The 14,415-nt window shown below is 44.2% G+C and overlaps 1 protein-coding gene across 5 annotated transcripts in view; it reads left to right on the top strand.

Annotated features, from left to right (window-relative positions):
• The window catches only part of LOC139537319 (glutamate receptor 3-like), a 104,253-nt gene that overhangs the window by 30,852 nt on the left and 58,986 nt on the right, over positions 1-14,415 (top strand). For all 5 annotated transcript variants that reach the window (XR_011667505.1, XM_071338492.1, XM_071338491.1 and 2 more), the window contains exon 3: positions 6,638-6,877. Coding sequence is in view for 4 of the 5 variants with exons in the window: in XM_071338492.1 (XP_071194593.1) it covers positions 6,638-6,877 (240 nt within the window). In the remaining variant the exon portion in view is untranslated. The remainder of the gene's footprint in view (positions 1-6,637; positions 6,878-14,415) is intronic.

Genomic DNA, 14,415 nt, shown 5'->3' with positions numbered 1-14,415 from the left:
TTACAACGCCAGAATTGTGGGTTTGATTCCTATGGGGACCAGTATGAAAAAAAGAAAAGTATGGATAAGAGTGTCTGCTAAATTACTAAAATGTTATGGGTATACTTGTAATCGTTTAGGACTGGGGAGATTTTCAGAATAAGAATGAAATGGAGCTATAAGCACTGGCAAAATATTACGCAGAAAGACTCAAAGCTGTAATCGCTGCCAAAGGTGATTTCACTCAGGGGTGTGAATACTTATGTAAATTAGATATGTATTCATTTAATTTTCAATACATTTACAAACATTTATCTAAACATGTTTTCTCTTTGTCATTATGAGGTATTGTGTGTAGATAGGAAAACATCTACTTAATCTATTTTGAATTCAGGCCGTAACACAACACAATGTGGAATAAGTCAAAGGGTATGAATACCTTCTGAAGGCACTTATACATAGATTAGTTGGCCAATTCCTCCACCCACCATGCACTCTTTAAATAGCCTACCTCCGTGTCAGTGAAGGGCTGTTAAGTTAAAACCAGAACTCAAATTGAGGGGGTATGAGAGGGAATGCCATAGGCCTACCTTTTACTTAAGAAAATGGCAAAAAGCACAGGCCTACCCATTGTTAGCTCAAGATTTTGAAGAAAATAAAAAATATCCGATTATATAAAGTGATCTATAACAGTGCTTTGGTCCGCGATGCTTTATGCTAGAAACAAGCTGTAAAATACCCAGAAAAGACGTGACTCTGATGCATATGGGGATATCATTGTTTTGTTTCTTTGACATTGAGGCTGAGCTACGACTTTCTATAGCCAGGAGACAAAAAAAATACTTTGCTTGGGGAGTAATCAAATTCTGTCACTATCAATTGATTAAGCTTTTCTGTACAATAGAATATGTTTAAACCCAGACAGCTTTTAGGGAAACACTTCTGTGTGACCTTCTCTTGTTGGGTGAAGCCACGGAAGAAGAGTAGCCAGCAGTTAAAGCTTTCATTTCTCTGCATTGGTAGGCCTACTGTCTGGGATGGAAGGTAGGCCTACTGTCTGGGATGGAAGGTAGGCCTACTGTCTGGGATGGAAGGTAGGCCTACTGTCTGGGATGGAAGGTAGGCCTACTGTCTGGGATGGAAGGTAGGCCTACTGTCTGGGATGGAAGGTAGGCCTACTGTCTGGGATGGAAGGTAGGCCTACTGTCTGGGATGGAAGGTAGGCCTACTGTCTGGGATGGAAGGTAGGCCTACTGTCCGGGATGAAAGGTAGACCTACTGTCCGGGATGAAAGGTAGACCTACTGTCTGGGATGGAAGGTAGGCCTACTGTCTGGGATGGAAGGTAGGCCTACTGTCTGGGATGGAAGGTAGGCCTACTGTCTGGGATGGAAGGTAGGCCTACTGTCTGGGATGAAAGATAGGCCTACTGTCCGGGATGAAAGGTAGACCTACTGTCTGGGATGGAAGGTAGGCCTACTGTCTGGGATGGAAGGTAGGCTACTGTCCGGGATGGAAGGTAGGCCTACTGTCTGGGATGGAAAGTAGGTCTACTGTCTGGGATGGAAGGTAGGCCTACTGTCTGGGATGGAAGGTAGGCCTACTGTCTGGGATGGAAGGTAGGCCTACTGTCTGGGATGGAAGGTAGGCCTACTGTCTGGGATGGAAGGTAGGCCTACTGTCTGGGATGGAAGGTAGGCCTACTGTCTGGGATGGAAGGTAGGCCTACTGTCTGGGATGGAAGGTAGGCCTACTGTCCGGGATGAAAGGTAGACCTACTGTCCGGGATGAAAGGTAGACCTACTGTCTGGGATGGAAGGTAGGCCTACTGTCTGGGATGGAAGGTAGGCCTACTGTCTGGGATGGAAGGTAGGCCTACTGTCTGGGATGGAAGGTAGGCCTACTGTCTGGGATGAAAGATAGGCCTACTGTCCGGGATGAAAGGTAGACCTACTGTCTGGGATGGAAGGTAGGCCTACTGTCTGGGATGGAAGGTAGGCTACTGTCCGGGATGGAAGGTAGGCCTACTGTCTGGGATGGAAAGTAGGTCTACTGTCTGGGATGGAAGGTAGGCCTACTGTCTGGGATGGAAGGTAGGCCTACTGTCTGGGATGGAAGGTAGGTCTACTTTTAAAAATACCATGCTCAGATTCCTAATGACGTCTCAAATTTAATTATTTCAAAACAGGGGCAGTTTCATTGCAAACAAGATACACTTATTTGTCATTGGACAAATATGGTACTATGAACACAGGCCTATCTCTCTTTCCATTCTTAGCCTGTAATTCCGGTAATTTGTGTGGTATTAAAAAAGATTCTGCTAGTATGTAAAAATAAGTAGAATTGCCTTCAATATTTCTAAAAGGCATTTTTTTTGTCGGACCTGTAATTACGATGATAGATTCATGCAATGCTTTTACTGTAAAGGAGATCTTTCCACCCCTACTCTTGTCTGTGGTGGTCTGTGAACCTGCACAACCCTCTGGCCCACAGCCCTGTGCGCTATCGAAATTCCTACATTTCCATGTAATGCTGACAGGATGAAGAAGAGTTTCTAAAACTGCATAAATAAGGCCTGGTCTGTCCAAGAAGTGAGGGTAAACGGTGTTCTGTGTTATCCACTTTGTTTTAATTCTTATTTGGGGTGTAGGGGAGGGTCACTTGTTTTCTTTCAAGCATTCAGGGAGGGTTTAAGTAAAATATATTTGGCTGAAGAGAGGGCCATTCATTTTCATTTCAGAGAGGTCCTATTTTCTCCATGTAACCCTTATTACAAATTACGTTCAATCCTTTATAGCTCTTGAACCAATATCCTAGCCCAATGCGTGTCCCAGAAGTAGCAATATAGATAGGTCACTTGATCAATAAAAAAATTGAAATATTCGAGGAAAGAGGCACCTTGCCTTGCTCTTGCTTGATGGATATAACATAGGCTACAGCGTTCACAATGTTGTGCTCACATTGGCTGGTGGTAAAAATGCAATAAAGGGGAATTTTCTGTACTCCCCACGTTTTTACAATGAAATGTATTACGTCAAAGAATGCCCAATGTTAGAATGTTTCCAATCAAATGTATGAATTAAGTTAGAACGTTTTCCTATCAGTCTAATTTGTATGAAATTGTGATTGAATCAACGTGGAATAGACGTTGAATTGAGGGTTATCGAATCAGGATCAAATCCTCTCATCTCCTTGAGCTCATTAATGATAGAATAGTCATATTTGAATACTGCCGAAAGGCCAGTGTCTTTGTCTAATGACAGGAGTGGCAAAGAGTGGAATGTAATAGCTGAACAGAGATGGCAACCAGGCTAGTGAGCATATAGAACAGAGCTGTGAATTACCCTAGAACAGTAGAACAGGGCCTGTCACTGGGCCTGTTGATTCACTCCTGTAATAAAGAAAATGTTGTGCGTCCCCATTGCCAGACCAGGCCATGATCACAGGGATGATGTTATACCAGCAGTTAGTCCACTCCCGGAGCCCAGATGATGCTGTTATACCAGCAGTTAGTCCACTCCCGGAGCCCAGATGATGCTGTTATACCAGCAGTTAGTCCACTCCCGGAGCCCAGATGATGCTGTTATACCAGCAGTTAGTCCACTCCCGGAGCCCAGATGATGCTGTTATACCAGCAGTTAGTCCACTCCCGGAGCCCAGATGATGCTGTTATACCAGCAGTTAGTCCACTCCCGGAGCCCAGATGATGCTGTTATACCAGCAGTTAGTCCACTCCCGGAGCCCAGATGATGCTGTTATACCAGCAGTTAGTCCACTCCCGGAGCCCAGATGATGCTGTTATACCAGCAGTTAGTCCACTCCCGGAGCCCAGATGATGCTGTTATACCAGCAGTTAGTCCACTCCCGGAGCCCAGATGATGCTGTTATACCAGCAGTTAGTCCACTCCCGGAGCCCAGATGATGCTGTTATACCAGCAGCTAATCCACTCCCAGAGCCAGATGTATGATCTCATTAATGCAGAAGGAGAATTGGGGCTATATTTAACCTTGACGAAACAGGAGCTATTACCATTTTGTGCAGCAAACATGCTAGCACTGCATTATTATGATGTGGCTGTTCCATGCTACAGTATGTATTGATAGCATGAGTTAAAGCCTTCCCTTTGTCGTGGAAAATTACAAATCCAATATTTTCCGTGCATTGAAAACCAAGGCTTGGAAGGGATTCTATGTTTTATCACCAGAGCCTGGCTCCCTTGGTATGTAGTGGAGAAAACAGCCTTTGTCTTGAGTTAAAATCCATAGACTTGGAATTGGTTGTCTTTAAAAATAAATGTGTCTCAGTTGCATGTGTGTATTAGTCGATATATCAGGTCTGTGGTATGTCAGGTTTGTAAGCTAAGGAGAGTGTGGTTGTTATTGTTTAGGCCATGGGCTGGCTTTGAGAGAGGCTGTGGTACTGTATATGAGGACTAGCAGTGCATGGGAATCTACTCTGGCATTTTCTCATATGCCTATTTCTTAAGCCTCTTCAAAGGGAGAGGGAGGAGAACACATTCAATTAAAAAAGGTACTTCAAGTCTGCAGGAAAAAATTATATGATTAGACTATGAAACAATGCCACAACAGCCTCATGTCGATTCCTGCCACGTGCAGTGGTTTCAGCCTCATCTGTCGCTAGTTATTCCAAGCAGATGGAATGCTTTACCTTCACACAGACAGACACCTGCTGTAGTAGAGTCATTATGCTGGTGTTGCCCCTGGCCCCAGAACAAACACACATTCATCTGATGTGTGCCCAGACCAAAGGAGAAGGCCATGAACGGATGGATGGAGGGAGGGATGATTCATTGATGGATGGATAAGTGGTTGAATTGAAGCATGATAGATGGGTAGAGAAATGTGTAGTGAATGGTTGGCTTGATGGAAGAATGATGCTGAGATGCCTTTAAACCAGTGTTGTGTAACATGCAGCATTGAACTTGAAAATAATACTGGAAGATCACAGAAGCGCGAAATGAGTCAGGTGTGTCTCCGGACTGTTCTCTTTTTACCAATCCACTCCAAAGGTCAGTCTTTCTAGTTTTATGCAGCAACAATGCTGTGGTGTTTCAAGGTTTCCAAGAGATTTATTTTGAGGGTTAGGCCCCTATTTATTCTATAAGCTCTAGTACCGCATTCCTTTTCAATGGTTATTTCTTTCATTTTCTAATTTTGCATGCTGAAAACAAGAGCAGACCACCCTGTGAAAAAAAACGAACATTTTCAGCAACATTTTCGTTTTCTAATAAAGAAGTCAGTCAGGTGGATAGAGGAGAGGAGGAGCACAGTGGACGGAGGGCAAAGGGCTTGAGGAATCAGCCAGATGCTGTGGGACAGTGGAGTTATCAGTAGAGTAGTTATTCAGGGTTCACAAACGTCCATTCCACTTAAAACATTTATAGGAGACAGAGATAAGGAGGGACATAGGAGCTTGTTTAAAAACGTTTGTACATTCACAAGAGAGGTTTGTTCACCTTTTTGTTGTGTAAAAATCTAATATTTACACCTTGTTAGACCAAGTACCCGGTGCATTGTACATAGTGTTTATAGCCGGAGCTAATTTTCATCAGCCCCACAGATGGCCCAATATAGCAGCTTCTTATAAATCAATTTATACTGCAGCGACCAGCGAGCACTGCCCATGCTGCAGCAACGCCTGCCTGCATCCTGCATGGTGGTAGGAGGTATTTGTCCATTAAGAGCAGTGGCCAGTGCACTGATTTCCCCCATTAGTTCTAGTTGATTAACCAAGCAGATACATTGAGTCCAAGGAGAAGTGAAGGGCACAGAGGCAGAGAGCACTGCCATGGGAACGCACATCCCACACGCCTGTCATTTATTCAAATAGTCACCATTTATTTCCCTATTTATATAGATTAATGCCTGTTTAAATTCCCTTCACAACCTTACAAGTAATAGTTCATTTTCTACACATGAACTCCCTTGAATTCTCTATTACTCTACCATCACATCTACATCCTACAATATTCTGATTAATCCATTCTCTCTCTCTCTGCTTGGTAGCTATTATTTTGAGATCTGATCATGTTGGAGGAGGCACTCTTTCCTCTGGTCCCAAAAAATATATCCCCATGCCTCAGGGCAGTGATTGGGGACAATACCCTGTGTAGAGTGCCTTCTTTTGGATGGGACGTTAAACAGGTGTCCTGACTCTGGTCACTAAAAATCCCAAATTTCCAACCCACATAGCATCATGGCCACCTAATCATCCCCAGCTTCTAATTGGCTCATTCATCCCCCCTCCTCTCCCCTGTAACTATTCCCCAGGTCATTGCTGTAAATGAGAATGTGTTCTCAGTCAATAAATTAATTAATAAATAAATGTCAGGCTATGTGTTATGTTCTATGACTGCAGGGAGAGATATGGCCTTATTGGACTGTGTGTGTAGTTGACTGTGTTCTGGCCCTCACCTGGATGTCTGAATGTGGGAAGAGATGACCTTATTTGACTGCTTGTGGTCTGCCTGGAGGCTTGATTGACTGTGTCCTAATCCTAACCAACCTGTTATGGTTGACTGTGTTCTGAGTTCTGGACCTCACCTGAACTTACTCAAACAGACTGTTTGTATTTCTAGACTGACTATGTTCCGACCCAGAACTGACTGTTCTGTCTGTTTGTCTGTCTGTTTGTCCAGTCTGCTCCCAGTTCTCCAGAGGAGTGTACGCCATCTTCGGCTTCTACGACCAGAAGTCCATGAACACGCTAACCTCGTTCTGTGGGGCTCTGCACACCTCCTTCATCACACCCAGCTTCCCCGCCGATGCCGACGTGCAGTTTGTCATCCAGATGAGGCCTCCTCTACGGGGAGCTGTCCTCAGCCTGCTGGCCCACTACAAGTGGGAGAAGTTTGTCTACCTCTACGACACTGAGAGGGGTAAGAAACAGCCTGGCTAATAGTCTGACAAACTTCATTGCATTGGCAACACACATGAGATACTGTACTATACTGTACATAGAGGCTCTCTGGTAAAGCCATAGCCTGGCTTGTAAAGCTATAGCTTCTTTCTCCTCCACCCATGTCACCTCACATTAAGCCATGAAGTATATAATTATTTACCCTCAGTGTGGAAATCCTCTGATCCCCAGTCCTCATTTTAAGAGTGATCTAAAAGCTTTAAATCTGGGCCTGTAATGATGCCTAAAGTGCTTTAGTGTCTGGAGGCTTTTCCTTGGCTTCCACATTAAACAGGCCGCTGGCTGTTTCAGTAAATGAGTCCAAGGCAGGTGATGTTTCTGTCTGTGTGACTGTTGCTGTGCTGTAGTGTAATCCTCTGAATATAATTTAGACTGTAATTGGATTATATAAAGGAGCCACAACACAATGTGACTTTTACACGTCCTTCATGCCCCCCCCCCCCTTTCCCTCTCCACTGTACCCCAGCAGCAGCCACGGGCTGATGGAGGGAGCTAGCAGAGGTCTCCATCCTGCTCTGTGAAGGTCAACATCTGGAGAGTTCAGCCTTAAGACAGAACACTAATGACACTCCAATCTGTCAGAGTGGGATATTCCTGGTCCTGGACCAGGCTACTGTACTGTAAAGCTGGCTGTAGAGAGAGACATACTGTACTGTAAAGCTGGCTGTAGAGAGAGACATACTGTACTGTAAAGCTGGCTGTAGAGAGAGACATACTGTACTGTAAAGCTGGCTGTAGAGAGAGACATACTGTACTGCAAAGCTGGCTGTAGAGAGAGATATACTGTACTGTAGAGCTGGCTGTAGAGAGAGACATACTGTACTGTAAAGCTGGCTATAGAGAGAGACATACTGTACTGTAAAGCTGGCTGTAGAGAGAGACATACTGTACTGTAAAGCTGGCTGTTGAGAGAGACATACTGTACTGTAAAGCTGGCTGTAGAGAGAGACATACTGTACAGGAACAGGTATTCTGTTTACAGTACCATGTTGTTGCTGTAATTAGATACTGGTGGTAGGAAAAAAGGCTGAGGCTAACAATTACACAGCATTTGTCTCCTGTGTATCATTTAGGGTAGGGGAAAGGGGGATATCTAGTCAGTTGTACAACTGAATGCCTTCAACTGAAATGTGTCTTCCGCATTTAACCCATCCCCTCTGAATCAGAGAGGTGTGGGGAGCTGTCTTAATCGACATCCACGTCTTTAGCGCCCAGGGAACAGTGGGTTAACTGCCTTGTTCAGGGACAGAACAACAGATTTTTATCTTGTCAGCTCGGGGATTCAATCCAGCAACCTTTCGGTTACTAGTCCAATGCTCTAACCACTATTTACCATTCACTATAGTGTAAAACTAAAGTATAAACCATTTCCCACTTCTTCATCTGGCTATAGGAGATCTTAGTTGTAGTCTTTATCCTCTGTGGCTCATGGGAGATTCCTAACACCAATACCATTGAGCTTTATCAAAACATAAGGTATTTTCTCAAAGATTAGACCATATTCTGTACCACTTTAGATTTATAGCGATGGGGAGGGCTATTCATTGTATTGGGATCGTTTACTGGTTTATATAGAGTGCATTCAAAGTGCTTTTAAGCCTACATTGAGCCAGCTTTTACAGTGCGTTCAAGAGGTTTCCTTGCTGGCTTGCATTAACTCCAGTATGGTGGGTGCTTTATCCATCACCCACGTTGACAGGATTGTCAATGGTTCTCATCAAAACATTTTGTTCAACTTTCAACTAGAAAAAAAGATTGCTCACTTCTAACATATTTTCTCAAATAATTGAATAGGTTTATTTTAAAACGGTATTTAAAAAAAAAAATCTCCCCTCTTCACCACCACAGCACACAACGCTAACTGAGATGGTAGTAGCTAACATCCTTTCTTCATGGTCTATCCCTTCCTAAACCATATTAATAAACTGCCAATTGCTTTGAAATTGGGGTCCGCCTGTCAGAAACATAAACATGGATAGTGTTTCTTAGTGTCTGTGTATCTGCGGCAGGCCGTACCAGCTGATAATTGGTTGGCTGCTATGCTGGAGGAAAGGTGATTACGGGGTTTATTGTCTCTCTCGGGCACAATCAACCTTCCTCCATGTGCCTCCTGATTCTCCCCTTACAGCTTTACTTGACTTATGGAGGCCCTTCCCCCTGCTGTGTCTGGGCTAGATCGCTACCATCTGTAACACACTCCCCATTTCCACAGCATGACAAGAAAGCAGTAAAGAAAAAAGCATAACTCCAACCCGCCCAACGGATGACAGGAGTGGAGAGCCCCATCAACTCGCTGCAGTGTTTGTGTCATAGGAAATTGATTTTCGGTCCAATGGGCCTTTGGCTGACAGCAACATTGGCACTTGAGCCACTGTCGTTTGGATTCTTACCCCACATGCTGTGCTGTGTATGCCTTACACACAGCTTGTGTTTGCTCTGAGGCAAGAAAGGCTAGAGAGCCCTCCTGCTCCTCCTGTTCTTACCAACCCTTCGCTGTTCTGTTCCCCACATGGATGTTTAGGCTCGACAGTGATCACTACTCATCTAAATTCCACCTTTTAAAAATGACATTTTAAATGGCACTTTACTATTGGGTAACATTGATATGGACTTCCTGTTACAAAAACAAGAGGAAGCTTTTGGAAGTTGGGGAGGCTCTCAAATTTCAGTGGGATGATTTCTCCATCACTGATGACAAAGCCATCAAACACACCTGAACAGAGACACTCAAACAAAAGGAACCAAGAAATCAAAGGAAGAAAAATATACATAACTCTAGTGAGTCTAGTCCCTTCCTCTCTCAAGCTTGAAATAACAACTAAAGGCATGAAAATGGAAATAATAAAGGATGCAAATCCACTCTCCTGGATCCCAGTGAGGTTAACCCCATCATGGCTGTAAGCTCTGCTTAGGCTCCGAGACACTGGGTTGTAATAGGGAGATTTGTTACTATGGCAAGGTACAATATAATAGCAATCTCCCGCCTACATTTTCACTGGGATTGTGAGACTGAGTGTGGAGGAAAATAAACACCCAGAGGTTCCGACCCTGCCTTCCATGTCCATGGAGCATTCCATTTCAAATGTGATTTGGCCTCTTAGTGAGTGTCTCTCACACCAGCAGTCATATTCTCCTCTTTTAACCTCTGTATCACATTGATTCCACCTCACCATCATGCTGGAAATGCCTAGAAAATTCCATATCCATTGTTGTGTTGAATCTAAATCCCATTGATTTTGCTATTGAGACCTTGAAGAGTGTTTTGAGTCCTTCACCACTAGTTCTTGTTTACAGAAATGGGGTTTAGTTTTTATACCCTGCACCTCAAGTCCTTAAGAAAAATTATCAATTAAGTAGTGTGTTTGAATGGAATTGATTTGTGCCTTTGACTCAGAGCTAGAACCTGTTAGTGTTTGTGTTTTGAATAATATATTGTTGAATATGCCCTAAAGCGGATACATTTTTTATATGAGAAATCAAAAACCCTTTTCATATAATATCCACAAACACACACACTGCTGTGAGAGGGTCTACTTTTTAGTAGTCATTTTATGTGACTAACATACTGTGTAAATACTGTCATATTTACTGACTGACCTATTTCTTGTAGGATATAGGTCTTTGTAGTAAACTTTTTGTTGCCTTGCTTTGGAATAATCTTATGAAATCATCTTAAACAAAGACTACAATAGTACAGACAAAATTACAGCTTTTCTCTGGTCCCCATGTTAACCCTGACAGTAGGGGAAGGTAGGGTTTGAGGTGGAAATTGCATGTATGGAGTAAAATCACAGTGCTCCCCTGCTGGAAGTCTCACTGGCTTCCTCTCTGCAGGAAAAAGTCTGATTAATTGCACAGTGCTAAATGGCTGCGTTCAGCAGTCAGGCACAGGCTCATTAACACAGTGTGGGTGAGTGAGAGAGACAGAGAGAAACAGAAAGAGAAAGAGAGAGCGGCACAAACCAGCCACTCCTGTCCTCTCCATCTCATTGATCTCTCTACTCCATCTTCACTTCCAGCCCGGGCCGGGCCCCGCTGTACAAATCAATGAGCACAGGCAGCCTGCTGTGGCTAAACGCTGTTTATCTCTTCTTCCCCATCACTGGCTCTGCCTGCCGTCTGTCTGTGTGGTCCCTCTCTCCCGCTCTTGTTAGCTCTTCCTTGAAACTTCAAGACTTCAATTGGCTCTCAACTTCTCCAAGTCAAGTCCTTATTCTCTATAGGACCTGTGTGTCTCTCTCAGGGGGGCCCAACCTGACACGAAACATGGAGAACATTGGGTCGGTCCAATTTGGAGCTCTGTGTCCTTGGACGATTCTGTGACGGCAAACAAATCCTTTTTGAGTGCCCAACTATATTTACTCTAGAGATAGATGATACAGGTCTAGCTTTAGATCAACTGAAGCTTTAGAGGTACTGGAGGTACTGTACAGTGTGTTTTAAAAATGGCACGCTCAGTCAGAGTTCTCAGTCAGAGTATGAGATGAAGGTTAAAACGAGGTGGTGTATTGTACTGTATGGGTGGGTGGGCTTTTCATTTGTAAAAGGTGAGCCTGGTCTTGTTGTTTGTGTTTTTGTAAGGCTCTCTCTGTGTGCATGGACTGTGGGATGACCTCATTGGTGAAAAGCGCTGACTCATAGAGCATTGTGCATTCACAGCAGATGGTGACTCTACAGCTGGGGCATCTGTTCTCCCTGAGTGCCCCTGCTCTCCCCCTGAACAAAACCAAGCCTGCCCACTCCGCCAGAGGCCCCAAATGGTCACCATGTGTCCAGGCACATTCAAGCATGTAGTGGAATGGGAGGAAAATATTGTGATTGTGCTGTGCTGCTGACCACATGGAATAGTATGATAGTAGGCTACGATATTGTGCCACAACAACATACATGTTTCATGAGCTGAAGTAAAAGATCCCAGAAATGTTCCATACACACAAAAAGCTTATTTCTCTCAAATGTTATGCACAAATTTGTTTACATCCGTTAGTGAGCATTTCTCCTTTGCCAAGATAATCCATCCACCTGACAGGTGTCATATCAAGAAGCTGATCAAACAGCATGATCATTACCCGGGTGCACCTTGTGCTGGGGACAATAAAAGGCCACTCTTATAAGGGCACAGAACGAGACCAGATGCAGACACGGGAGGCAGATGGTTCGAGTCGCTGATATTTATTAGTATCCAAGGGTCAGGCAAGAGAATGGTCGTGGACAGGCAAAAGATCATATCAAGGTCAGAGTCCAGGAGGTACAGAGTGGCAGGCAGGCTTGAGGTCAGGGCAGGCAGGTTCAGAGTCAAGGGAGGCAAGGGTCAAAAACCAGGAGGACTAGCAAAAGACAGAGAAGAGGAAAAAGCAGGAGCACAGAGTAACACACTGGTTGACTTGACAAAACAAGATGAACTGGCACAGACAGACAAAACACAGGTATAAATACCCAGGGGATAATGGGGAAGATGGTTGACACCTGGAGTGGGTGGAGACAAGCACAAGGACAGGTGAAACAGATCAGTATGTGACAACTCTAAAATGTGCAGATGTCTCGTGTTTTGAGGGAGCGTGCAATTGGCATGCTGACTGCAGGAATGTCCATCAGAGCTGTTGCTAGAGAATTAAATGTTATTTTCTCTACCATAAGAGAATTTGGCAGTACGTCCAACCGGCCGCACAACCGCATACTATGTATGTAATACTAATCCACGCCAGCCCAGGACCTCCACATCCGGCCGATGACACTGTGGGTTTGCACTACCGAAGAATTTCTGCACAAACTGTCAGAAACCGTCTCAGGGAAGCATATCTGCGTGCTCGTTTTCCTCACCAGGGTCTTGACCTGACTGCAGTTTGGCGTCGTAATTGATAGTTGGAAAATGCTCACCTTTGATGGCCACAGGCACGCTGGAGAAGTGTGCTCTTCACGAGTGGTGCAGCGATCTAAGGCACTGCATCTCAGTGTTAGAGGTGTCACTACAGACCCTGGTTCGATTCCAGGCTGTATCACAACCGGCCGTGATTGGAAGTCCCATAGGGAGGCTCACAATTGGCCCAGCGTCGTCCGAGTTAGGGTTTGGCCAGGATAGGCTGTCATTATAAATAAGAATTTGTTCTTAACTGTCTTGCCTAGTTAAATAAAGGTTAAATAAAAGGAATAATAAACATTCACGGATGAATCCCGGTTTCAACTGTACTCCGGGCAGATATTGATGTCAACATTGTGAACAGAGTGCCCCATGGTGACAGTAGGGTTATAGTATAGGCAGGCATAAGCTATGGATGGCAATTTGAATGTGCAGAGATACTGTGACAAGATCCTGAGGCCCATTTTCGTGCCATTCATCCGCAGCCATCACCTCATGTTTCAGCATGATAATGCATGTCCCCATGATATGTAGTGTTGTAATAATGTTATGTGATGTACTGTTTTATTTTATGTGTAATGTACTGTAAGTGCCTTAATGTGGAAGAGTAGTAGCTGCTGCCTTGGCAGGAACTAATGGGGATCCATAATAAATACGAAGACAAATACAAACATGGGTGGGCAGAGAGCAAGAGAGGGTGAAGGTAGGCGGCTTGGCATGATGTGCTGGACATCATGTTATGACATGCATTATTTGAATTAGGCCCACATAATTATACCTGCAGAGGAGCAGCTTCTATACAGGATCTTTGAATGTCTTTGAACTTGCCACAGTTGGCTTTACGCTGGACCAGAGCTAGCCAACAAGCTTGTGTGTGCAGAGCAACAACAGACTTAAAAACACTTATCTTTTTGTAGTTAATAAATCTATTATTCTCTAATTAACAAAAATCTCTCTCCCTATCTTCTGAATCATGCTAGTAAAGGCCTGATGTAATGTCAGTACAGTAGGCTATGCTTCGGAGGGCAGGTAGCCTAAACACCTACAAACACTGGCAAAGATTTTCAGCTGGCAGACAGACATTGGAGGGCTTTCCATAGGTGCTTTGTTGCCATTTTTCTGTAGGACTGGAAAAATGTCAGAAAGTTAAAAAATAATGTATTAACTGGTTCCCATGCTTTTAAAATAACAATTATGTTCCAGAACAGTAGAGATCACTTTAGTTCTTGGTTCTGTTGCTGTTCCTCAAAAATTCCCTTATTTTCCAGGTATGGTTTTGGACCTCGTTTCCCAATTGCGATGTACAGTCCCGAAGCCACTCCTGCATTGTCTTGGCTGTGTGCTTAGGATCGTTGTCCTGTTGGATGGTGAACCTTCGCCCCAGTCTGAGGTCCTGAGCTCTCTGGAGCAAGTTTTCATCAAGGATCTCTCTCTACTTTCCCTCAGTCTTGACTAGTCTCCCAGTCCCTGCCGCTGAAAAACATCCCCACAGCATGATGCTGCCACCACCATGCTTCACCGTAGGGATAGTGCCAGTTTTCCTCCAGACACGACTTTTGGCATTCAGGCCAAATAGTTCAATCTGGGTTTCATCAGACCAGAGAATCTTGGTCTGAGAGTCCTTTAGGTGCCTTTTGGCA

Source organism: Salvelinus alpinus, chromosome 13 (genome assembly GCF_045679555.1).
Source record: "Salvelinus alpinus chromosome 13, SLU_Salpinus.1, whole genome shotgun sequence".
In the NCBI taxonomy this organism is placed as follows: Eukaryota; Metazoa; Chordata; class Actinopteri; order Salmoniformes; family Salmonidae; genus Salvelinus; species Salvelinus alpinus.
Note: the sequence above shows the minus strand (reverse complement) of the source record. Positions and strands in the feature narration are given on the sequence as shown.